This window comes from Phyllostomus hastatus, unplaced genomic scaffold (assembly GCF_019186645.2).
Source record: "Phyllostomus hastatus isolate PE091 unplaced genomic scaffold, TTU_PhHast_1.1 phas_scaffold_1066, whole genome shotgun sequence".
NCBI lineage: Eukaryota > Metazoa > Chordata > Mammalia > Chiroptera > Phyllostomidae > Phyllostomus > Phyllostomus hastatus.
Window position 1 is genome coordinate 15,445,232 of NW_025334004.1, and position 26,539 is coordinate 15,471,770.

Sequence of the window (26,539 nt, forward strand, 5' to 3'; positions counted from 1 at the left end):
TGTGGCTTGTATGTGTATCAGTGTGTGTCTTCAGAAATTCACCTATGGTTGTGTCTCTTCTTTTTATACAGTGAGTGCAGTCTCCCCTGAGGGTTCTCTCTTTTCTTTCCAAAGGAAGACATTGGATGCATGTCCCACTTCTCTCTCCAGACTGGGAAGCTATTGTTCCCTCCCGTCCAGCAGAGCGATGGTGCCCTCTCTGTCCAAGAGGCCTGACTCTCTTTCTTCCTGATGACAGAGGGCCCTGCGGGGTCTGTGTGACGGGGCTCTTTGGTCCTCGGCTGGCAGACCTGGGGGAAGGCGGCCTGGCACTTACGTGGACTCCACTCTGGTGACGACCCGGAGCCCTGTGGCCCCTGAGGGAGGCGGTCTGACAGATGGCATTGGAACAGCTGGGTAGCCATTTGTGGAAAACCTAAACGGAATCTCCGCCTCATTCTTTATACCAGAATAAATTCCAATGGCTCGAAGACTTTACCATAAAAATGAAGATCATAAGAATTCTATAGGAAAATATAGGGTGGTGTTTGCGCATAGAGCGTACAGTGCAGTGGCTACGAAGCAGAAGGAAGAGAAAGTGGCCTCGGCTTCTGCGGGCAAAGTGCCAACAAACAAAGTAAAAATAATGAACTTGATGAGGGGTTACCACACACATGCCACACAACAGGGCCCTTTCCCTTAATTTGTAGAGGGAGCATATAAATAATAAAAAAAGACGACTAATTTAGAGAAAAAGGGTCAGAAGATGTGAACAGGCTATTCACAGAAAAAGAAAGGCCCCCAACCCTGCAAAGATTCTAATTCTCATTCACAGTTAAACATAGTCCCAACGACCCGGTGCCTTTCCAAACTCGCCGACCTGTTAGAAACGGAAGGGTTGGTAACCTCCGGGGCCAGTGAGGGCTCCGGGAAACAACCACTTTCATACACCAATGGTGAGTGTGCACATTTGGAGGGGGGGTTCTAGGACAATTTGGTGATATATTCAAAGCAAAAATTTAGATACACATGTCCTTTCACCTAACAGTTACAAAGCTCTGAATTGGCCCTATGGGCAGATATGCAGAAGTGGCCGAGATAAACGAACAAGGGTGCTCATTATAGCTTTGTCTGAATGGCAATAAAACTGAACACAGCCCACATTTCATCAACAGGGCACTGTTTAAGTAAACTATGGCCGTGCCATAAAATGAGATCTGTACAGTAGATATCATAGAGTATGCATGGGATCTGTACAGTAGATCTCATACAGTGTGCACGGGGTCTGTACAGTAGATCTCATATGGCATGTACTGGGTCTGTACAGTAGATCTCATGCAGTATGCGCTGGGTCTGTATAGTAGATCTCATATGGTGTGCACTGGGTCTGTACAGTAGGTCTCATATGGTGTGCACTGGGTCTGTACAGTAGATCTCATGTGGTGTGCACTGGGTCTGTACAGTGGATCTCATGCAGTATGCGCTGGGTCTGTATAGTAGATCTCATATGGCATGTACTGGGTCTATACAGTAGATCTCATGCATATTCATGGGGTCTGTACAGTAGATCTCATACAGTGTGCACTGGGTCTGTACAGTAGATCTCATACAGCATGCATGGGGTCTGCACAGTAGATCTCATACGGTATGCACTAGAAGAATGAGCAAATCTATATGTGTTCATTTGAAAAAGACCCCAGCTTCTGATAAATTAAGAAATCACAGTTAGTACACATGAATATGTAAAAGTTTTAATATTATGCTTATACTTTTTGCAGGAGATATGGACAGTTGCTACCATTGGGTGGTTGGCGAGGGGGCTATTATTTTCTTCCCATTTTCTATCTTTCTGTGCTGTTTGACTTTCCAAACAATGTGTACATATAAATTTTACTTTCCAAAGATCAGCAGAAGTTATCTGGGCAGTGGACTTATGAATTTAAAAAATACCTTTCTATATATGAATAGATAAATAAGGTTAAAATAAGGTTAAAATATTATGACTTACGCAAAATAAAATGACAAGTTCAACCCTGAACATTCTTCTACACTTAAATTTTTGCCTTCGTCCCATAGATTACAGAACGTGGAACCATTTTCTTGGTTCATGATACCTTCCTAACTCCTTTCTCAGTGGAAGAAACACATAAGCCTGGTTTTATAATATTATCTCCCCTCCTTTTTCCACACAACTAACAAGCTATAAACATGGCTTTTCTGACTAAACCGAAATGAAGCTGTTTCCAGAGCCTGCCGAGGGGTGCTAGTTTTTGGCGTGGAGGCCCCTCCAGGGATGGCTCTGGGCACTGGATTTTGGCCCAAATGCGGAGACCAGGGGTCAAATGTGGAGACCAGGTGAGCTGCTCTGGGAGGAGCAGCCATCCAACTGGATTTTCTGAATTCCACTTCTCTGTACACACCAAAGTCAGAATGGCTCTAGGGTCCCTTTTCCCCAGCTGCCTACGTGCACCAGCTCAGGAGAGTTCTGAGGCAAACGTCACCCATTGTGGTCGCGTAGATGTAGAGGTGTTGTGGGACAGGCCAGACTGGGTGTGGCACGTCCCAGCTCGGAGGGCGATGGTGTGCTCAGAGGGCCAAGCTAGGAAGCACCTCCGGTATTGGCCACACGTCCTGAAGGTCGGTCCACGGAACAACAGATGGATATTCACGGGGCATCTGCAGAGGGCCAGGCACCGTGCTGGTGCTGGGCACACCCAGATGCTCACATCCAGGTGCAGATGCAGACAGCCCAGCATCTCGGTGTGAACTGGAGGGCCCTGGAGAGGACCTAACTTGGCCTAAGTTTAGAGACCTCCTCCCTCAGTCCTGGGGGGGATCTCTGTCGGCGGGTTTGACCGCCTTCGGTCTAGCCACTGTAGTGGGGAGGGCTGCCCCGGACATGCAGTTTCAAGGCGAAACCTGAGAAGGTAGCCGTAGTGAAGCAAACACGCCCGGAGGGTACGTCTGGGTGGCTGAAGAGTTGGGCTGACTTCCTCATCGACGTTTTCTTTACAAGTCGCTAATGAAAGCTATACGGGTATAGTTCTCCCAAAAGCTCTTTCCACTTTGAAAGAGAAAAAGAGCAACCGGTAAACATTTTTCAAGGTGTTTTGATGGATTGGAGGGCTCCCCACAAAAGTTTGCCAGAGACAAGGGGGATTCTGGTGGAGTTCTAGCGCCGCCTAGTGGTGGTGGCTGGAAAGAGGGAAAATGAGAGGCCGGGGAGGGCTGGGGAGGGATCTTGGGACCCAGGGTCTGCCGAGAGACAATTTTCCACAAGCCACGCCACTGGGAAGAGAGCGCCCCCCCCCCGCCGCCGAGTGGACTTTGGGTGCAAGTCGGACCTACAGAGTGCCTCTGGGGTCCCTTTTGGAGAAGGAGAGTCGAAGTGAGATAGCACGCTGGAGGCAGTGATGGGGACGTGTGTTTCCTGCTCTGGGTCTCCGGAGGGAGGCTGGCGGCTGGCTGCAGACTTGCCCCCCCCCGCCCCCCCCGCCGCGACTCCTATTTATCTTTCAACCTTTGCCCCGAGGGAATTTTACATTTTTCTGTCGTCAGATTTATCATACTTTCCTTTAGGTTTCTCTGGTCTTCGTAACATTCTTAGAAAGGCTCCCCCCCTTTTTTCTTTTTGCTAAGTAGAGGTCATTTAAAACACCTACAAGAGAAAAGGGATGCTGGGGTATCACCACCACTTGGAGCATTCTTCTTTGATTCCAGTTTCGTTATGTGAAACCTCTTTCATGTCCCACAGTGGCCGCGTGCTCCCTGGCTGGCTTCCAGAGAGCTGAGCCAAAGTGCCTGGGAGTCTTAAGGGTCTCTCAGGTGAAAGGGGCTCCTTTGGGAACTCAGTGAGGACACCTCACCTGCCTGGGGGGTCTTCCTCAGCCGGGGCACTCGAAAGGCTCTCATTCTGGGGCAGGTACAGTGTCCCAGGGGTTTGGAATCAGACCATCCTCAGGCTGTACCTCTGTGCTCTACTCAGCAGCTTCCAGGCAAGCGTCTGAGCTTCTCCAGGCCTCAGGGTTTTCATCTGTGAAACGGAGATGGTGATCCTAATAATAAAATAATAGTAACAACAATAATAGTACCTACCTCACAACGTTCTTATCAGGCTTCAATGAACTAATACAGGTGAAATGCTTAGCCCAAGGCCTGGTACCTGTAATGAAGTGCTCCACAAACATCGCCCGTCACAGTGGTTGCCAGAAGCTGTGGGGAAGGAAGGATGGGCAGGCAGAACACAGAGGGCTTTTAGGACCATGAAGCTACTCTGCAATGCCATGATGGTGGATACATGCTGCCCCATACCCATTTGGCCAGGTCAGTGGAGGTTCATCAGTTGTAACAAATGTACCGCTGGGGCGGGGGGGGGGGGCAGGGTATTGATACAGGGGGAGACTATACACGCCTGGGGGCAGAGAGTATATGGGAAAATCTCTGTACCTCCCACTCAATTTTGCTGTGAGCCTAACTAAACCTAATCTAAAAAATAAAGTCCATTTTTAAAGAAGGTCCTCTTGCCCTCTCCCGGGGTGCACACACACTCTAGACTAATGATTTTCCAAGGTGGCATGCATCAGAATCGTCCACAGGGACAGGGGAACAAGGAGAGGCAGAGATGGTCAATAAAATGCAGATTTCCAGGCCACAGTCCAAGACATTCTGGTTCAGTAGATCTGATGAAGGCCATTAACGGACCACACTCTGGGGAACTGCTCCACGTGGACACGCGTTCCGGTTAGAGGCTGCTGTCTGAAGAATGCCTGCAAGCTTTCCCAGGGAGAGCTGGGCACCCATGGGGCAGACCAGTGCAGGCTGCCACCCCAGCTGGGCCAGTCACACCCACCGGACGGTAGGGCAGGACATGGCTGTGCCGGAAGGGGGCTTCTGGCTCCTCCCTCTGCTCCACGGACAGCCGTCCGCTCTGGGGGCAGCCCCTGGGCCCAGGGCCAATTGTAAGTCCCTCAAACACTTGTCTTTGGAGCCCAACCCTATCCGGTCAAAACACTATGTCTCACATTAAACACGATTTTCCTGCCTTAAACATTTTGAAAGGATTTTTATAAATCTGGCTTTTCGAATCATTGGACTACAAGGGACTCATTGAATTCACAACTGGTTTTATTTCTAAGCAATCATGCGTGTGTTGGGTTTCTTGCCAAGCGAGAAAAACCTGCGGTTGTCTTTGAATATAATGAAATCTTTATGAGTACTCATTTAACAATTAATGATGTTGACACAACATTAAGTTTTGTAGGCAAGTAAGTAACATTTATGCATTTTAATTTTTAAATTTTCCTGCCATAATTTGGAATCAACAGTGTTTTTTTTCCCCCCAGTCCTATGCAGGCCTAAGTCCCGGGCCTCTCGTGCCCATGGATAGAACCCAGGCCTCACGCCAAGCACTGCTAAGGTCGCCTCTGAAAGGGCAGTGGACAGAAAGGAAAATGCCCAACCCTGGGACAAGGACCACGACCGCCCCCTGGGAAACCTGTGTGGTGACTTCAAAGGAGTTGAACATCCTGTGACCCACCCCTGGACCCCCTGCTCAAGGATCTTTTCACTGTCTCCATAGTTTTGCCTTTTCCAGAATGTCATACAGCTGGAATCATACAGTAAATAGCGTTTTTAGACTGGTTTCCTTCACGTAGTAACATGCATTGAAGGTTCTTCCATGTCTTTTCATGGCTTGGTAACTTGGTGCTTTTTAGCACCGAATACTGCTGCATTGCCTGGGTGTACCTGTTTATTAATCCATTCACTGACTAAAGAACATCTTGTTGCTTCCAGGTTTTGGCCATTATGAGCAAAGCTGCCATAAATATCCATGTACAGGTTTTTGTGGGGACATAAGTTTTCAGCTCCTTTGGGTAAATACCAAGGAGCTCAATTGCTGGATCAGATGGTAAGAGAATGTTTAGTTTTGTAATAAACCACCAAACTGCCTTCCAAAATGGCTGTACCATTTTATATTGCTACCAGCAATGGATGAGAGTTCCTGTTGCCCCACATCATTGCTAGCATTTGGTATTGTCAGGTTCTGGATTTTGGCCATTCTGATAAGTGAGTATGGTATCTCATTGTTGTTTTGATTTGCAATTCCCTGAATGACATAAGACATGGAGCATGTGTTTATATGTTTATTTGCCATCTGCCTATCTTCTTTGGTGAAGAGTCTATTAAAGTCTTTGACTCATTTTGAATCATGTTGTTTTCTTATTATTGATTTTTAAGAGTTCTTTGTATATTCAGTCTTTTATCAGATGTGCATTTTGCAAACATTTTCCCCAGTCTGTGGTCCATTTCTTATATTTTGTTCTTTCAATAATGTCTTTTGCAGAGCAGAAAAATGTAATTTCAATGAAGTCCAGCTTATCAATTCTTTCTTTTACAGTTCATCCCTTTGGTGTTATAGCTAGAAAGTCACCACCAAACCCAAGGCCATCTAGATTTTCTCTTATGCTATTTTCTAAGAGTTTTATAGCTTTGCATTTTACATTTAGGCCTGTGGTCCATTTTGAGTTAATTTTTGGAAAGATGTAAGGTTTGTGTTTAGATTAATTTTTTTTGCATGTGAATGTTCAGTTGGTCATGTACCATTTGTTGAAGAAACTATGTTCACTCCATTGTATTGTCTCCACTCCTTTGTCAAATATCAGCTGACACCTTTTGTGTGGGTTTATTTCTGGGCTCTCTATTCTGTTCCACTGATCTATATTCATCTGTTCTTTCACCAGCCCACAGAGTCTTGATTACTGTAGCGGTATGGTGCATTTTGAAGCTGTGTGGTATCAGCTCTCCAGTTTTGTTGTTGTCAATATTGTGTTGGTTTTATTCTGGGTCTCTTGCCTCTCCAGACACACTTTCTTCATTTTATTTATTTGTTTGTTTGTTTCTAGAGAAATGGGAGAGAGGAAGAAACAGAAGGAGACAAACATTAATTGATTGCCTCTCGCATGCCCCCAACTGAGGGTGGGGAGGCTCTGGCCCTCAACCCAGGCATGTGCCCTGACTGGAATTGGACTGGTGACCCCCTGCTTTGTGGGATGATGCCCAACCCACTGAGCCACACCAGCCAGGGCTCCAGATACACTTTAGAATCAGTTTGTGGATAGCCACAAAATAACTTGCTGGGCGTTCGATTGGGGTGCATTGAATCTCTAGATCAAGGTAGGAAGAACTGACATCTTGGCGATATTGAGATCACCTTCATGCTCTGACCTAAACTTAGCCGCAGGAGGCAGGAAAATGGACTGGAGTACTGGAAAGCATAGGATGGGTCCCCCATGGTGCTGGCCAGGAGACTGCATCTCACACAGTGCCAGCCATATGGGTGGTACTCAATGAATGGTCACTGGACCAATGAGCAATGCCACATTCCAAAGCACCTGGGATGGGGGCAGTATGGTGCCCGTTCCGTGCTAAGGCAGGTAGAGCAGACTCCCATCCTTCAGAGGGAGGGGGCTGGCTTAGGGGACAACTTTGAGGGAAAGGGACTGTTGAAAAGGGAACTGGCCGGGTGGGCTGGTTTGAGCAAGGCTCTCGGCTGACTTGGGTGGCTGTATTGATAGGTTAAATCACTGAATTATTCATTGATTCATTGAATAAATATTTATTGAATATCAGACACTTCCCCCCTAAAATGTCTAGAGACCCCTTGCAGTTCAGACAGGAAAACCCTGTATAGGTTTTCTGATGCCCTGACAACTATGGGCTGGGCCTTGGGATGGTGGGGGGTGCGGGGGGGGGTGCTGTATTCTGGCTAGGGATGGTTGTAGCTGTTTCCTCTTTTAAGGTTGGTTTCTGGACATGGAGCAAGGTGTCATGCTATTGACTAGGGTGGTCTCAAGTTTAGGGGAGGTCCAGCTTGGCCTAGATGAACCCCACTCTTGCCTGCATAGTGGGGGATCATCTCTGCGGTCGGTTCTGGGCTCAGCATCCTGGAGGTCAGGGAAAGAAGGAAGCAGACTGTCAGTCAAATTACTATTTTGTCAACACGGAGACTCTTCAAGACTTAAACTGACCTGGGAGCTGTGGGGAGTGAGAAAGAAGGGGAAGAGAGAGGTGAGCCAACAGGAGGAAACAGGGCAAGGAACAAAAGGAGAAGGGAGACAGCCAGGAAACCAAGAGATAAATGGGGTGGAGAAAAGCAGAGAATGCAGGGAGAAGGGCAGAAAGACAGAAGGAGGGAGGAAGAGAGAGCGAGCGAGAGCGGAGCAGCCAGAAGGGAGAGAAGTGAGGGAGAGAGAAGGAAGAGTAGAGGTCGGAGCTGCTCCGAAGGGGCCCCTGCTGGTGCTTGCTGGGTCCTCGAGGGTGTGAGCGCACGCACACACACACACACACACACACACACACACACACACCAGGATGCACATGCACACACACAAGCATGTATGCTGCACTCACACCCATCCCCTTCCTTGGGCACCGTTTTCAGAATCCACACTACGGGGGAGGCGGGGTTGCTACGGTGACAGGTGCTGGAGCACCTCCTTATGGGTATTAATAGCTTCCATTGAAGACAGCAAAACTCGGTGACTTCATCCAGCCCCAGTCTCCCTGGCAGGTTCCTTTTGCCTCCTCCTGTCCAGGACAGGGCTGGGAAGGGCCCTCAGGGCCACGCAGGCCACTTCCCTGCCTGCTGGCCACCACCTTGGTGAAGGATGGCTTGAAGGTCTATGGGATTCTTCCCAGTATGTGTGTGTGTGTGTGTGTGTGGAGGGGTAGGGAGGGATGAGGGGAGAAGGGTGCTGGAGTGGTTCGCTCCCCTGAGCTGGGCCTAACCATTGCCCTTGTCAGGGAGAGTTTCTGAGGCACAGGGCCCCTCAGAGAGGCCACTCTCAGCCTCTCCGGGGCCCATGCTGTCATACTGCCTTTTCTAGGTCCTGGCCTGACCAGGGACTTGCACCCCGTTGACACTTGACAGTGGTGTCCCTTCCCATTGTACGCAGTTCCCAGGAAGGGCTGAGGCCAGGCTAGGGAGATGGCCCAGACTGCACAGTCTCACAGGCACTCAGTCTCGGGCTGCAGCAAGTGTAGGGCTGGCACTGCCCGCCCCTGGGGCCCATGCTGCCTCCCATTTTCCACCAGGGACGCCTCACTCACCCCATCCTAATCCTGGCCCCGTTGATACTCCCAGTATCTCCTTGACCCTCTTGGGTCAGAGAAAGTTTCTGTCCCGTCCTGAGTTCCCTGCTTTGATCCCTAATGCCTCTCACCTTCCTGTGAGGTGCCTGGGGTCAGGTCGCCCTGGTTCCTGCCTCCGGACCTCAGGCAACACCCATCTCTGGCCCTTGCTCCTCTCAGACCTTCTCCATCTCTCCCTGGCTTTGCCCACAGCCCCAGGTTTAGACGACGTGGGGCCTGTGACATCTCTGCTGTCCTCCACCCCTCTGTCATCCCCTGGCCCATGCTCCAGAGCCTCCTCCCTGAAGGGAGGGTGGGACTTCAGGAAGGGCCTGAGCCTCTTCCCCTCAGCCGCTGTCTGCGAATGCTACCAAGGGCCGCACATGTCACACACACACTCCGAGGGAATTAGTCTCGTCTGTGCAGAGCCTTTGGATTTACTGTGATGCCCGGCAGCAGCTCCCAGTGACCTCATTCCAGCAGACTTCAGGGGGCATATGAGTGTGTGTGAGTGTGTGTTCATGCTTGTGTAGAATTGAGTGTGCGGGAGAGTGTAGAGGTGTGTGTGCAAATGTGTGAGGGTGCTGCCGTTCAGAGACCAGGGATTTCTGGTGCATGAGTCATCGGTCGGGCGTGGGCCTCGGGAAGACAGCACTCCGGCCTTCCGTGTGCATCCTGCAGCTGGCGGGCACGTGACCCCGGGCATCTGAGAGGCTGGAGGTGGGGAGGGGGCTGTCTTTCCCTCCAGACCCCAGAGAACAGCTGTCATGGGTATTTCTAGCTCGCCTGGAGTCCCAGACATTTAAAGATGTGCTGTTTGCGGTGGGGTGGGAATAGAGGGCAGGGAAGGGAAATAAGGAGCAGCTCCGGGGTTTTCCTCCCAGGGATCATGCAGGGGAATTCATCTATCCCATCAGTGTTTTTCTGATAGTCTGTCCGACACTCTCCTAGGGGCCGGGCCGTCATGGGGAATGGCGTTGACCTGCTCTGTCCCCTCACAGGGTTTATGTTCTAGTGGGGGAGGCGGCACACAAACAAGGGGGAAGGCTACTTTCAAACTACTTCTAGAAAGTAAAACAGAATAATGGTATGGAACGTGACTGAGAGTGGTGGCATTCTTCAGCTGGGGAAGGTCATGAGGTGGCAGGTGCGCCGTGCCTGAAGAATGAACTGTCACATGGGAGACTTGAGGGAAGAACCTTCCGTAACAGGATGGACAAGATGCCTGTTGCCAGCCCACGTCCTTGCTGAGTCTAGATCAGAGTTGCTGAAGCCAGTCAGGGGGCTGGAGGTGGCCTAGAGGAACACGAAGGCCAATCCCCTTTCCGGGGTGGGGAGGGGGAAGCTTGGCCCATCTCCCTCTGGTAGACTGGGAGATCCAGATGCCCCACGTGCAGGCAGGAGGAGAATGACTCCCTCTTCCCTTCCTGGAGGCTCACTGGTAGCAGGGCTGAGCCACAGGACGGAGGAGTCCGGTGAGCAGGCAAAGCCTCCTTTGCCCCAGGCCACAGAGGTCCCCGTCCCCAGTTCTTGTGGCTGGCAGAACCACTCGGTTCAGAGTTGGTGGTTCTCTGAAGATTTGTCCCTGAGATCTGTTTCCCCAGCTTGGCCAGCGACCCAGTCTCCTAGGTTGGGTGTGTAGGCACCCGAAGGCCCCTAACACTGTGTGTGTCCAGCAACTGAACAGCCTGGGGCTCTTGTTCTGAGTCCTTGCCCCTTCAGATCTGAGACTGGAGGATCAAGCGCCTGGGTTCCTAGTCTTACTACATTTATTCAATCATCCACTCCTTAACATTTTTTTCTTGGGCTTTTGCTATGTGCTAGAGAAACTGTAAATTAGAGCTACCTCACCCTGCGCCTGGCACCCAGGGAGCTCAGTGTTCTTGCTGTACCGGTTTTCCTTTTCCAGACCGCGTTCCACTGTCCGTGAGAGGAATAAGCCCCATAGCTCAACCACTGCCTGATGTCTTACCCTGACCAGGGCCCGGCACCCACCCCTCCCACCTCCAGGCGCGGCGCAGACCTTCCGGCAGCAGGGACGCGGAGCGCCGGGGAGCCACATCTGGCTGGGCGGGCGCGCGCGCGTGTCACTAAGACGCTCATTCACCAGCCCAGCTGTCACCATAACAACCGGAGAGAGGGAATCCTGGCGACGGTTGGGGGACAGGGGCGGGGGCGACGGGGGCCGGAGCGCAGTGGCCGGAGACCAACCACCACGGGAGCACCCAGCACGCTCTGCGCTCCACGGAGCCCCGCTCCATGCCGACCCGCTGGCGGGAGGGCGCCACGCGCGTTGCCGCAGCAGCCGTCCCCGCGGGCGGGGACCAAGCCTGCCGCTGAGCCATCAGGCCGCCTGGCAGGCCGAGCTTCTGAGCCCCCGCGCGGGGAGCCCTGACTCTATGGCCCCAGGGGAGCGCGCGGGAGCCACTGCGCCGCCCACCACCAGCCGGAACCTAAACGCCAGCGGGAGAAAGCGGGGAGCTCCGGGAGCCTCTGGCCCCAACCCAGAGGCCCCCACGTGGCCCCCACCCCCGCCGCAGGCAATGGCAGGCAGGTAGCCGGCTCGCGCGAGGACCCCCTAGGCGGGCAGGACCCGCGGAGGACCGCCGAACCCAGAGAGAGGGAGGAGAGCAGCAGCCCGCCCGCCCCCGGCCGCAGCCTCACCAGGGCCCTCCCCCGGCGGCGCGCGCCCGTGCGCGCGCACACACTTGCACTGTACCTCCGCTCCAGCCCAGCCTCGCCTGGCCCCCGCGAGCGCCGAAGCCCCTGGGGCCGGATGCCATGGGTAACAACTTCTCCAGTATCCCCTCTCTGCCCCGAGGAAATCCGAGCCGGCCGCCGCGGGGCCACCCCCAGAACCTCAAAGGTAAGGCTTCGCCGGGCCGGGCGCAGCTGGAGGACTGGGGCGCAGGTGGAGGGGCAGGGAGAGATGAAGAGGTGTGGTTGGGGATGACGGGCAGGTGCCACCTGTTGTGCCTAGCTGAAGACAGGAGATGTATGTCTCTCTGGCCATGGAGGTGGGCTGGGTTTGGGGGTGGCCTGTGGTGATGGTGGAAACCCGGGAGGATGGCGTTTCACGGGGTCTGCGCAGTTCTCCCTGCCTGTACGGGGAACGTCACTGGAGTCCCCTCAGGCCGTGATGCTTGGCGAGCATGCAGGCGCGAGGAAGGGCATTTGCCCGGTGGACAGGGCAGTGTGGCAGGATGCTCAGGGGGCCAGCTGTGCTTCTCACGGGAGGCATCATAGTCTCCGTTTTCATCTGCCCCGGGTTGGAGAGGTCACGCCGGAAGCACTAGTTGCATGTCCAATTGGAGGGTCTTAAAGATCCAGGACCCATTTATAGCAGCCTGAAAGAAGGGGCCAGAGCTGATGGCCTCTGGGGTCCCTGCAGCTGTTCACCTTTTGCATTGGCTGAATCGTCTTGGTTTGTGGTTCCCCCAAAGGCCAGATGTTCTGTTGGAACCCTATGAAGGAGGGTCTGGGAACCCTGAAACCGAGGAACGTTCCCTAGGAAGGTCTTTGCCCTCTGGGTCCCTGACCCACCCAGCACCCTCAGGGAGGCCCTAGGCCCAGTTCTCTGCCCTGCAGCCTCCAGTGCTGTCTGTGACCTTTGGGGACCTCACACATCTCCTCTGGAAGCTGCTTTCCATTCACCCTCGGAACTAGCCAGCACTGGTTCTGGATGTGCTGATGACTAAGAGTCAGGAAGCAAAGCCCTCGGGCTTTCATGGAGAACAATCCACTTCTTCAGGCCCCCAGGATATGAGAAGGATAATAGTGCTGCCCTTTGACATAAAGCACTGACGTTTGCAAACAACTTTTATGTAAGCAAGGAAACTGCCTTGGGCCAGTCAGACCCATTTCACAGTTCAGGAGAACCAATTCTTCTGTCCGGTTCTCAAAGCCGAGCTGGGCTGCCTGCAGGTCTCCATCTTCTGACTTGGAATTCTGTCCTCTCGTTTGCTGGACAGTTAACCTTCCAGACTGGGGGGAGAGGAGGAGAGACGGGACCACCGTCCTGCATTCTAACTCCACCCCTTTCTGAACTTCGGCTCTCACTCAGCTCGAGACCAATGGATTTGTTGTGTCTTTCTGGAAATTCACAGCGTGGTGCATGTCTTGGCCTTTTAAAATACCACATTCGTTGGCCTTGTGATTCCACCTAGAGGAACTGATCCCAAGGAAATGGAGATGCAGGCAGATGCTCAGACACCGGGCTAGGATGTTCACGGCAGTGTTGTTTATAGTAGGAAAACACCCTAATAGCCCTGCGATCCTGTGTGTCTGCTTGGTGGAGTACTGTGCAATCTTTAAAATGGGATTTTTTATGAATATTGATAACTTGGGAAAATACCCACAGCAGCATGACAGTTGAAAAAGCAAAATACAAAGTTGTATAGACTATAAGGTCCCAATTCTGTTTTTATAAAAAAGATACAAATACCAAAAAAAAAAAAAATCAACCATGGAAAGCAAGGTTTCCAAAAGGATTAACTGTGGTTTCCCCTAGGTAATGGGACCATATAAGATTTTTTTCTCTTCTTTTGAACATATTGCTCATTTCTGAAGTAAGCAAGTACTGCTTCTTATAGTCAGAAATAAGCTGTAAGTGTTAGCATGAGCACCGGGAGCAGGTCCCTAATGATGGAGGAAGCTGTGGACATCGTCCAGTTCAGTGACAAGTGGGAAGGAGGAGGGAAGAGGGTAGTGATTGGCCCAGTGACTCAGTGGGCCAGTCCAGAGAAGGTGGCAAAGCTGGGCTGAGTCCTTCAAGGGCAGGGGTCAGGGTTAGCTGGGGGCTGGCAAGTTGACTTGGTGCTTTGATGCTCACAGAATGCCCCCAAAGGTCCTGCTCCATCCTTGACCCCAGGGAAGCCCAGAGAAAGCCTGGATAATTGCACCTGTTTGTACCTGAAGTCTGGGATCATGGGGATGTGAGGTCTTTGTGGCTGGGGTCTTTGGCAAGGGAGGGAGTGGGCAGATGAGGGTCTGAGGCTCTCTCACCTCCCAGGCTCCTCCCTAGCTTGCTCCTCTGCCTACTGCCCACTCACCTGGCTCGGGAAACATCCCTCCTGTTGCCTCCCTGGCTCGCAGCGGTTGGTCCTTCTATGGGAGTAAATGGTGGGGAAGGTCCCTCCCAGCAGTCCCCCTCTCCCTGGCCATCTCCCTTCAGGCCTGATTTACCAGAATCCACTCCCTCCTCCCCCTACCCACACACCTGCTGGAGGTGGTCATGAGAATTTTGATTCTGCTTCCTCTAAGCCCGAGGTGAAGAATTAGAGCGTGCCCCTCCGTCCTTCGCCTGGCGCCTCCCGATCCTCCATCTCAGCCTGACTTCTTCCCACCCTGCTGGAGCCATCAGCTCCATCCTGTGATTGTTTCAGTGTTCAGATTCCCTTGTAACTGGATCGGCATCGATTTAGGCATCTTCTCTGTCGCAGCAGTGGCCACCCACAATTCCACTCCCCTCTTACTGGTTGTGATTCTAAGACTGTCCACCACGCAGAGTTCTGCCGGGATTCTTTTTATACACACCCAGAATTCAGCTCTAATTCTTAGCAGTGTCCATCCAGAAATTTGCTGGGGGCAGGGAACTCTTGATTTTTTCTCTCCTATAATTGCAGTCTCTTTGATTTCTCAACCATTTTCATGAAAACAGTGGGAAGGGGCTTGCTGTACTAGGGATCCTGGGTCTCATGGGAGATCTAAGATTAGTCTGGCTGTCAGGCTGACGTGAAATAAGTCCTGTCCATTTCCTTTCCATTGGGGTAGGCTACAGTCTCCTTCCTGGAGACGCACTGGTACCTCACCCCACTGCTGGCGGTTCCCACTGGGCACTGAACAGCGTGGGTCTAGGCGTGTCCCGGGGAGAGGTCCAAGGTATAGCTCTGGGCTTGGGACCAACAGACAGTCACGAGTTGCTGCTGTTCTCTGCCCGGCTCAGACAGAGGTGAGCGCTCCTGGCATCCCTGTGCATTCACAGGCTGAAGATGTACTTGAAGAGGCGAAGCAGAACAAATGCCGGGTTGGACTGTTGCTACCCCAGATGTGTGTGGGCAGACGTCAGAAGTGGGGGGATCAGGGAAGGATCTGAGCTGGACGTGGAGAGACCTGCAGAAATGGGGTAGATGGCCAAGGGGTGCAGCGGGAGTCCTTGGGTGTGGGGAGGAGTGCAAGGAAAGGGTCCTACAGCCAAGGCTTGGAGGCGACAATGAGTGGGTGCTGCGTATATTTTCCATGGCGGGCACAGGGTGGCTGGGCAGGGGGCTCGGTTTCACAGAGACAGGTACAGAGAGTAGAGGCCTTTCTCCTTCCCCAGCTGTTTCCGAGTGCCCGCCTGCTTGCTGCTAAGCGTTGGGGGAATGGTAACTAGAAAACCTCTGGGGAGGGCTCCTCAGCCCCCGTGGTTGCTCACAGATGGGGACTGGATGGGCCACTTCCTTTTTCTTTTATTGTAGTAAAAGCCCTATGACACAATATTCACCATTTTAACTTTTTACAGTGTACAATTCAATGGCATTTAGTACATTCATGATGTTGAGCAACCACCAACTCTGTCCAGTTCCAGAACATTTTTATCACCCCAAAAGGAAAGCCTGGACTCACTGAGCAGCCACTCCCCCTTATCCCCTCCCCTGTATCCCTGGCAACCACTTTCTGTCTCTATGGATTTGCCAATTCTGGACATTTTGTATAAATGGAATCATACTATATTTGTCCTTTTGTGTCTGGCTTCTTTCACTTAAGCATAATGCCTTCAAGGTTCATCTATGTTTTAACATGTGTCTTTTCTTTTTGTGGCTGAATAATGGTCCGTTGTATTGTCATGCCACACTTTGTTTATCCACTTGCCAGGTGATAGGTATTGGAGTTGAATTTTGCTGCCGTGGAGACATGTGTGTATGAGTTTTTGTTTGAACACCTGGCTCGGTTCTTTAGGGTATATACCTGGGGGTGCACCTTTCGTCTCTTCAAAGCTCCGGGCCGTAACAGCCGCAGGGACATGGTCCTTCTCCAGCTTTGGCACCTGTTGTTTCTTTCTTTGTTGTTGTTGTTTTATTAAATTTTTTAAAATCCTCACCTGAGGGTATGTTTTATTGCTTTTAGAGAGAGAGGAAGGGAAAAAGAAAGAGAAAGAGAAACATCTATGTGAGAGAGAAACATTAACTGGTGGCCTCCCCTATGTGCCTTGACCCTAGACCACAGTCGAATCTGCAACCTGGGCATGTGCCCTGTCCCGGGATCGCCCCACAACCTTTGGAAAGATGTTCCAGCCCACGGAGTTTCCCGGCTAGGGCAGACACCTGTTGTTTCCAGAGTCTCTCTTCCATGCTGACGGAAGCTCCTGGCTGGCAGAGGGAGGGGCCCCTAAAGCTGGCTGGCCGAAGAGCCCCGATTCTTCAAGGTGGGCCGGACTGAGCCACGTGACCATGACCGTGTCTGCAGTCCCTGGACTTCCTCACTGCTCTCTGAGGGCGGGGGGCCGGGCGTCTGCTCTCAGGACAAGGTCCTGGCCAATTTCCAGCCTTCACCCTCTCCTTGCTCCTTCCCTGATCTGTGTCTTCCTCCCAGATAGTGCAAGAGCTGGCCTTCCTGCCTTCAGTTCCTCCTTTGATGCGGCCACGGTGATCCGCCTAAAGTATCCCTTTCATCATGCGCCTCCCCTATACACAGCCTTCAAGGTTATGACCGAGATAGCTATAATCAGATATTCAAGGCCTCCGTGCTTTGCCCAACCCACAAATATTTCCATAGCCCTTGTCTGGGCTCCCTCCTTGGTTGTCATGACGCTGACAGGTTAGGTGAGCTCATCCAGCATTCCACCCCCAGCGAGGCAGCAGACAGACCTGCAAAGAGAGGAAGCTGCAGGCCTCCTCTGCCAGCCCCGACTTCAGGGGGGCTGGGCTGACACAGCCCCCACGTGGAAGCCGGAGCATCTGTTCCGCACGCCTTGGTGTTTAGTTCTTCCTGACCTTTGAATCCTGTGTTGTTAGTCATAACAGTAATATTTATAGCTGCTGTGTATTGGGTAGTTACTGGGTACCATGTACTTACATGTGGAGTATTTGCATTACTATCCTTCTGGCAGCCTGCTGGGGAAGGTACCCTTGTCAGCATTTTCTAGATGGGAGAAGAGAGGCTCAGAGAGGTTAAGTAACTTGTCCTAGACTGCACAGTTAGCAACCGATGGAGCTGGGATTTAGACCCAGGTCTCTCGGACTCCAGAGTTCACCATTGTGACCAATACAGGGCAGGGAAGAAGTTTATGCTGTTCGTATGGAAAATAATACAATAATTAACAAATAATAATACAAGAAGAAACTCTGGGTTTCACATACTCACAGCTGTAAACCTACTTTTCCCCACCCTGTATACTGTCCTGCCCCCGTAGAATTCAGTCTTCGTGAGTTCTGTCTTCCACGGTGGGACAGAAGCTGGGGAGCAGTCTCCTGTTCTCTGGACAGGGTCCCTGAGGGAGGAGAGGGCTACCATGGAGTTCGCGATGCCCGTCCCAGCCCCTGCCCCTTACACGCCCCAGCAGGGCTGTTAGCCTTGTGCACCTGTCAGCCAGGCATCAGACACTTTCGAGGGAACCTTCTGTTTCTCTGGGCCAGCGTTTCTCAGAGTGAGGCTGTCTGCTGCCCGTACAGACGTCAGCATCAGCCGGAAGCACGTCTGCAGTGCAGGTCACGAGCCCCAGGCAGACCCATTGTCCCAGAACATTTTGGGCATGGCACCCCCAAACCTGCATGTTTAACAAGATCCCCAGGTCTTTCTGATGTACCCCAAGGTCTGAGCACTGTCAAGGCATGAGACCTCAGAATGACCCACGCTGTCGCTCTGTGAGTGGGTGAGCTCAGGTATCTCAGGGGCGGGGAGACCGAGGTGGGGTGGGGAGGCTGTGGAAGGGAGCTGCAGGGGCATCCCACCCAGGGCATGACAGCAGGGGCACAGGGGCAGGACAAAGCCAGGTGTGTGCAGGGTTCGTGAGCAGTGAGTGTGGGTCCCCACTGGGGAGATGAACGAGTCGGCCTCTGAAGGTAGGCTGGGGCCAGGTCTCGGTGGGCCTCAGAGGTCGAGATGAGTAGTTTAGACTTTATCTTGTAGGCAGTGGGAGCCATGGACAACTTTTGAGCAGAAGGGTGATTTCATTTAAATAGCAGCAGTGGCAGCGTCAGGGTACAGGTGGAGGGAAAGAGGGAATGAAGCATCTTGAGCTACTGGGAGGTTAATGGAAGCTGCAAGGCTCCTGCCTAGGTCAAGCTGGAAGGGTTGGATAGGGCAGCCAAGCGGACACCCTCATCTGGGATTCCCACGGGTGGATCTGGAAGCATTCTGACCTACAGAGCCCAGTTCCTTCCTGATCCTAGGCACTATGCCAAGTACATTCATGTAGGTTAATTCATTTAGTCTCCCAATAAGTGTGAGGTAGGTATTATTCCCATTTTATAGGTGAGAACATTGAGACTAATGGGTGTTAAGAATTTTATCCCCAAACCCTAAACTAAGAAATGCAGAGCTGAGATTTCTACCCAGGTCACCAAAGCCCATGAAGGAAAAAATTGTTCTTAGGGAGAATTTCTGCATATGGGGGCTCTTTTCCCTGGCCCTCTGGGATGGCATGTGCCCACTTCCAAGATGTGCACATCGAGGCCCAGGCATTGGCTCTAAATCCCAGAGCTCCAGTTGAGCAAGATGGCAACAAAGCGGGAAGAGAGGGGAGGGAGGAAGGCAGAAGCTGGTCACTGCCCAGGAGATGCCTCCACCCTGGTGTGCCAGTTGCCTGGGCCTATTTCCTGTTGGCCTGTGACTGTCTCATTCCTGCTTCTGCACACCCGGGAGCTAGAGGATGAGGGGCTACTTCCCACTGAAACCGGTTGCTTTGGTAACTCGGGGCAGGATGCAAGTGGTCTCCTTGGTAACACCTGGGAAACCTGCCTGCAGGGATGGAGAGGACTTGTCTGGCCAGCGGTCAGGCTGGATGGCAAGGGCAGAGCCAGGCCAGACCACTGAGGGCTTGGGCTTGTGAGGAGGGTCAGGCTTGTGGAATGTTCTGAGCTGCCTGTGGGCCATTTTCCAGCAAGTCCGAGTCCAGAGGCCCTTGAGGACTGCCTGGCAGGACCAGAAGCACTAATGGACCAGCGTAAGAAGTGGGGGGAGGTGGGGGAAGGTGGGAACAGGATGTGAGGGGGAGACTAGAGCCCCCAGATGACAGGTCCAGCTCCAGGGTGTATTAAAAGATGCTTATCAGAGGTCATTACCCGGATCCTGCTGCTTCGGGAAATGAGCAGGTGCTGATGCCTGTGGGGGGTGGGGCTAGGAGAAAGGAAGGGCTGGGAGAGCAGGAGCAGGGAATAGAGGGAGCCACCGGGAGGCAGGTGGGAGGCCTTGGCTGCCTGCTGTAGCTGCGGTTCCGGCGGGTGGGCAGGGCTCTGCGCTGGGTTCCCGACCGGAGTTCTCCCTGCGTGAGGCTGGGGTCGTGGGGGTGCTGTGATGGACAGGGCTCGTCCTGTTATCTAACAAACATACTAGGTTGGCTGAAAAGTAAGTTTGGTTTCTTCCTGTGCGGTGGCTCTGGTAGTGCTTAGTTGTCTTTAACTTCATTCAAAACAATTTCGTTAGATTGTATTGTGACAGCTGTCATATCAGTGTGCATTCTTAAAAAGTTATCAAAATTGGTGAGTTTTTGTGTAGCCATTGTAATACTGAAGATGGAAGAAAATAGGCAACGTGTTCAGCATCTTATGCTTTATTATTTCAAGAAAAGTAAAAACACAACTGAAACGCAAAAAAAGATTTGTGCAGTGTGTGGAGAAGGTCCTGTGACTCACTGAATGTGTCAAAAGTGCTTTGTGAAGTTTTGTGCTGGAGATTTCTCTCTGGACAATGCTCCATGGTCCGGTAGACATGTTGAAATTGATAGAGGTCAAATCGAGACATTAAAATGCAAACAATCAGTGTTACATCACATGGGAGATGGCCAACATACTCAAAATATCCCAATCAATCAAGTTATTGGTGAAAATGAAGAAATGTGTTTTTTATTTTACAGAAAAAACTAAACAGACTTTTTGGCCAACCCAACACTAAGCATCGGCGACGGGCCAGGTGCTCTCCTAGGAGTGAGGATTCGGTGGGGCGCAGGACAGATGAGGGTTCACTGCCACGGAGCTTACCCTCCAATGGGGGAGGCAGATGGGACAACAGTGACCTGAGCAAAACTGAATCAGAATATGGTAACAATTGCTAACATGCTGTGTTCCGGAGCCTGTGCTATTATCTCATTTAATCTTTAAAACAATCATGTGATGTCAGTATGAGTATTGACCCCATTTATGCATGGGTAGACTGAGGGCCCATGGCTAGTGTGATGTAGATCTGGGATTCTAGTTGAGATCGTTAATTTCAGAGCGCTTACTCTCTCTCTCTCTCTCTCTCTCAAAGCAATGTTTTTGTCTAAAACTGTTTAGAACAGTTTTAGATTTACAGAGTTATTGCAAAATAGCATAGTTCCCATGTACCCCATGCCCAGTTTCCCCCATTATTAACATCTTACATTAGTGTGGAATATCTGTGACCATGAATTAATACTGGTACATTGTCATTAGCTGGTGTCTGTACTTTATTCAGATGTCCTCAGTTTCCCCTGATGTCCTTCCCATGTCCCAGGATCCCCTCCGGGATACTGTGTTATAGGTTTAGTCACCACGTTGTATATTAGGTTGTCACGTTTTCTTGGACTCCTCCTTGGGAGTGGCAGTTTCTCAAGCTTGTTTCTCACGACCTTGGCAGTTTGGAGGATTTCTGGGTAGGTACTTTGTAGAGTGTCTCTCCGTTGGGATTTGTCTGATGTTCTTCCCGTGATTAGCTGTGGTTGCAGGTTTTGAAGAGAAGGACCGTAGAGGTGAAGTGCCACTTTCCTCGCATCATATTGACGGTGCATGCTGTTGTCAACACGATGCTGACCTTGATCATGTGGCTGAGGTAGTGCTTGTTAGGTTTCTCCACTGCAAAGGCAGAGTTCTCCCTTTTCCGTATTGCACGCTCTGGAAGCAAATCCCCGTGCGCAGCCCACACTTAAGGCAGGGAGAGTCAGGCTCCACCTTCTTGAGAGTGGAGGACCCACTACTTGAACTGCCCCACTCAACAATTTCTTTAGCTGCTCATCCAAACAGTCACACTTGGATAAGGGGTGTGAAAGAGAAGACCAGGGAGCTATAACCAGGAACTCTGCCTGGTCTCGAGGACCAGGGAGGCTGCTTTAGAGAAGTGATGTGAACGAGAGTAGGGGCAGCCTCACGGTCCTAGAGGGGGTGCTCATGGCGTGTTGGGCATGAAACTATTCACTTAGTATCGCCAGCTCTGCCTTATAAATGCCAGTGGCCATCTTAAATGGCATTGTGACATTAAAAAACAATAGTTCTACCATATTCCTAAAAGCACCCAGAGGGGGCCGTACCACCCCCTAATCGAGAGCATTGAGCTGGGCGGGGAGGGCACCGGGGAAGGGTGTTCCCGGTAGGGGCTAGCACAAGCCCCTGTGCCTGGGGACGGAGCTTAGGGCTGGCCCACCCTTGCCACTGGGTATGAGGGGCTGCGTCCAGGCCAGTGTCACCCAGTCCGTCAGGCCAAGGAGCGCGGCTGCTCTCTTGCCGCTCTGTGCGTGGAAGAAGGTGCCTGTCCCAAAGGCTGTCTGTGCGAGGCTGGGGCGGGGGGACGAGAGAGGACCCTTCTTGGGATGAAGGGGGGGTCGGGCAGGAAAGTACACCTGCTGGCTTACTGGATGACCTTCTTTGCTTCTGTTGTCCCCAGAACACCACCCTGGCTGCTCCAGAGGTTAGGGTGGGGACAGAAAAGGGAGAGCAGCGCCAGGGGAAGGTGCTGTCATATGATTAGGGCGGTGGCAGTCCCACATGCTCCTGGCTTTCGCCTTCATATTTTCCGCCTGGCTGCCCCAGCCTCTGCCTGGCATCTGCTGAGAGGCTGATCTTCCCCGGGGCCGGGCCGGTCTAGAGTGTGTGTCCAGCGGGGTGTCCAGGTGGCCCTGCGAGCGTGGTGAGGAGGCACTAGGCCCCCGATCGGAGTGAGACTGCTGGGATGATCCAGCTGACTCATCTCGTGCGTCGGTGCCCCCTCTGTGCTGGGTGTGGTGCTGGGCGTGGAGAACAGAGCGGGGGGTACTGGGCACCGTCTCTGCCCTGGAGGTGTTCGTAGGTCAGCCTCCTCCCGTCCAGACGTCGATCCATGGTGGCAGAAGTGTCCCGGGGCCCTTCTCCTCCTCTGGGCCTGCTCTCTTTTTCCTTTTCTTTCCCTGATCTTTCCGGCAAATGCTCCTTTGAACACATTGTTCCCGAGGGGAGAGGACTGGCAGGTGGTCAGGTGCGTGCATGAGATTGTTTTGTACCACCTTCTTTCTCAGCCCAGGTCTGGGTTCTCAGCCCCAAAGAGGGGAAGTGGCTCGCCCAAGGTGATACAGCTGGATTGGACCAGGTGTTAGTAAGGTCTCAAGGCTCTGACGTGGTGGGATGATGCTCTGAGGAGCTGGCAGAAGTAAGTCAACTCTGGGACACTCACAGGGACAGATGTGATACTTGCCCCAACTGTGATGTGTACTGTCTCAAGGGTCCTATCGAAGGGCTTTCAACAGAAGAGTGACAAGATCCTTTAGATGTCTTAGAAAGCTCTGGGGCAAGAGAAGGGCAGGGGAGGGGCCAGCCAGGAGGCACCTGCAGTCCTCCAGGGCAGGAGAGATGTGCGACCCCTGCCGGGGCGGGGCCGTGAGCTTGGAGGCACGCAGATCGATTTGGGAGAGCCTTTAGAAAACGCCAACTCTGAGGCGGTGGTCGTTGAGGCACCAGGTGGTTTGACACGGGAGAGCTTGGATACACTGGGAGGGTGAGCCTCTTGGGAGGTCAGGGGTGTGCATGATCCCTCAAGAGCTACGTCCCACCCAAGGCTGTGAGCCATCCGAGCCAGGAGGAGAGACGGTGAGGAGGTCAGGGCTGGCCCAGAGCCTTGGCTCCATCCCTACCTTACCGTCAATAGTTAATGTCCCCTCTGCTTTTCATAGGTGGTTCCTTGGTAGGCAGAGGCAGGGCCCCTGGTACCTGTGCTGTGATGTGCACCTACACCTGCTGTTCCCGGAGCCAGGGGCCTTCAATCCCGTCCTGGCCAGGCTTTCTCAGGTGGTTCCCCGCTCCCTGTGGGGCCAGGCCCCCTGCATATGCACACAGACAGTTAAAGATGGCCATGAATCAGATGGGACAGGCCAAGGCTGCCCTGGTTTTCCCAGAGTTGAGATCAAAGCCCCAGACCCTCAGCCTGGGGCTCAGTACTTGTTGAATCATTGAACTGTCAGGCAGAAGAAAGCAGGAGGAACTCGATGGACAGCCTCCTGGTGAACCAGAATGCGGAAAAGTGGGCAGAGAAATAAGGCAGCAGGTGGGGAAGGGGGAGAGAGGAGAGAAAAAAACCTATTTGTCCCCTGGGCTTTGACAATACTGTAATATATTTGAAGTGTACCATGTGATAATTTGATACTTATATTTGACACAGTGTGAAATGATCCCCACAATCAAATGAATTAACAGAGTTATCACCTCACAAAGTTACTTTTGTTTTTGGTGAAAATGCTTAAGATCTACTTTCTTAGCAGATTGCAAGTATGCAATGCAGTATCATTACCTATGATCAGCAGGGTGTACATGCAATCCTCAGAACCTACAAGTGAAAGTTTATACGCTTTGATTGACCTCTGCCCATTTTCCTTGCCTCCCAGCCCTTGGCACCACCATTCTACTCTGTGTCTGTAAGGTCAACGTTATTTTTAGATTTCACATATGAAATATGATACTATACAGTGTTTGTCTTGCTCTGTCTTTCTCTGTTTTATTTCAGTTAGTATAATACCCTTCAGGTTTATCCATGTTGTTGCAAATGGCAGGGTTTCCTTCTTTTTATGGTAGGTAATATTCCATTGTGTACACACCACATTTTCTTTATTCATTGATTCATCTGTCAACAGACACTTAGGTTGTTTCCATATCTTGGTTCTTGTGAATAATGCTGCAGTAAACATGGACATACAGATATCTCTTTGAGATAGTGATTTTATTTCCTTCAGATGTATGCCCAGACATGGGATTGTTGAATAATGTGGTAGTTCTAGTTTTACTTTTCTTGAGGAATCTCCATACTGTTTTCCAAAATGGTTGTACCAACTTACATTCCTACCCACAGTGTATAAGGGTTATATTCACCTCTGTCTTTTAAAAAAGATTTTATTTATTTATTGTAGAGAGGGAAAAGGGGAGGAGAAAGACAGGAAGAGAAACATCAATGTGCGAGAGATATATCAATCAGTTACCTCTCCCATGCCCCCAACCGGGGACCTGGCCCACAACCCAGGCATGTGCCCTGACTGGGAATCAAACCGGCGACCCTTTGGTTCACAAGCTGGCGTTTAATCCACTGAGCCACACCAGCCAGGGCCATCTCTGTCTTTTTGATAATAGACATCCTAACGAATGTGTGATGATATCTCATGGTTTTGATTTGCATGTCCCTGATGACTAGTGACATTAAGCACCTTTTCATGTACCTGTGGCCCATTTGTGTGTCTCATCTAGACAAACGACTATTCAGGTCCTTTGCCCATTTTTTAATTGAGTTATTATTTTTTTGCCATTAAGTGGTAAGAGTCCCTTATATGTTTTGGATACTAACCCCTTATCAGATGTATGGTGTGCAAATATTTTCTCCCATTCACAGATTGCCTTCACAGGTTGTCGATTGTTTCTTTTGGCATGCAGAAACTTTCTAGTTTGATGTAATCTCACTTGTTTATTTTTTCTTTCGTTGCCTGTCCTTTGGGTGTCAGATCCCACAAATCATTGCCAAAATCAATGTCAAGGAGCTTTCTCCTGCTTTCTTTTAGGAGTTTTACGATTTCAGGTCTTAGCTCTTTCATTTATTTTAAGCTGAGCCTCATACATGGTTTGAGATAAGGGTCCAGTTGAATTCCTTCACATGCGGATATGCAGTTTTCCCAACACCATTTATTTAAGAAACTATTCTTTACCCGTTGTGCATTCTGGGCACCTTTGTTGAAAATTAGTTGCCCATGTATGAGTCGTTCTATATCTGCGCTGTCTGGTCCATTCTACTGATCCGTATTTCTGTTTTTATATCAGTATCATAGTGTTTTGATTACTATAACTTTAAAATGTAGTTTGAAATCAGGAAGTGTGATACCTCCGGCTTTGTTGTTCTTTCTCAAGATTGCTTTAGTTATTCAGGGTCATTTGTGGTCCCATACAAATTTTGAGTTTGATTTTTCCGTTTTTGTGAAAAAGGCCACTGGAATTTTGATAGGGATTGCATTGATTCTATAGATTGCTTTGGGTAGTATAGACATTTTTAACAATATCAATTCTTTTAATCCATGGACACAGAATATCTCTCCATTTATTTGTGTCTTCTTCAAAGTCTTTTGTCAATGTTTTCTAGTTTTCAGTGTACAGGTCTTTTGCCTCCTTGGTTAAATTTATCCCTAAGTATTTTCTGATGCTATTGTAAATGGATTTATTTTCTTAAAATTTTTCTAATTGTTTTGTTGTTAGTGACTTTTTGTATGTTGATTTCGAATCCTGCAACTTTACAGAATTTGTTTATAAGTTCCATTTTTTTTTTGGTGGAGTCTTTAGAATTTTCTCCATAAAAGATCACGCCATCTGCAAACAGAGACAATTTTACTACTTCCTTTCTGATTTGAATGCTTTTTTATTTATTTTTCTTGCCTAAGTGGTTAGGACTTCCAGTATTATGTCCAACAGATGTGGCAACAAGAAAGGTCGCCCTCTCCTGGGTGGGGCTGAGGACACCCTGGGGTGGGGCCACGAGGACGAAGGAAGCAGTGGGACGAGGCCGTGAGTCGGCAGGGTGCCGCTCACGTGGACGTTCCTGCGTCAAAGTGGAGCCTTTCTAGAAACGGGGGCTCTGGCTGCCTGGCGTTCATCGAGTTCTGCTACAGACAGAAAGAGTCTGTCCGCCTGGCGCCAGCAGAGCTGGACATTAGATACCGAGAATTGTGGCGGAGAAATATTGGCTGTTTTCTTGATGAGTGGTGCCATCCAGGAGAACGGGAAGCTAATGCTCAAAACCCCAAACTCCTTGATGGTATGTAGGTGGCAGGTTACATAGGTGTAGGGTACAGATTAAATAGGAGGAAAGCACAAGATGCCGTGGGTTAGGGATTCGAGGTTGTGCTGGGCGCTGGTGGGTCAGAGGTGAGGTAAGGGTGGTGAATTATTTCTTCAGGTCTCGGGGACAGGTCTGAGATGTTTTTCAGCAGTCCTCTGTCTGACTCATTGAAAAATAGCCAGAGGGTCTTTCTACTTTAGGGCTCAGGAGCTGAAACATAGGTCAGGAT

General features: G+C 51.0%; 1 protein-coding gene and 1 long non-coding RNA gene across 2 annotated transcripts in view; one reads left to right on the forward strand and one right to left on the reverse strand.

Moving 5' to 3' along the window:
* Nucleotides 1–5,085: 5,085 nt before the first annotated feature.
* On the reverse strand, nucleotides 5,086–11,936 carry LOC123828699. The gene is made up of 2 exons (XR_006787501.1): nucleotides 11,828–11,936; nucleotides 5,086–6,877 (listed from the first exon to the last, which is right to left on the reverse strand). It is a non-coding gene; the product is annotated as an uncharacterized LOC123828699 (long non-coding RNA).
* NEURL1 (neuralized E3 ubiquitin protein ligase 1) overlaps nucleotides 11,308–26,539 on the forward strand; it is a 77,758-nt gene continuing 62,526 nt past the window's right edge. Inside the window, exon 1 of the mRNA XM_045853794.1 lies at nucleotides 11,308–11,974. Coding sequence (XP_045709750.1) covers nucleotides 11,890–11,974 — 85 coding nt within the window. The 5' untranslated portion in view covers nucleotides 11,308–11,889. The remainder of the gene's footprint in view (nucleotides 11,975–26,539) is intronic.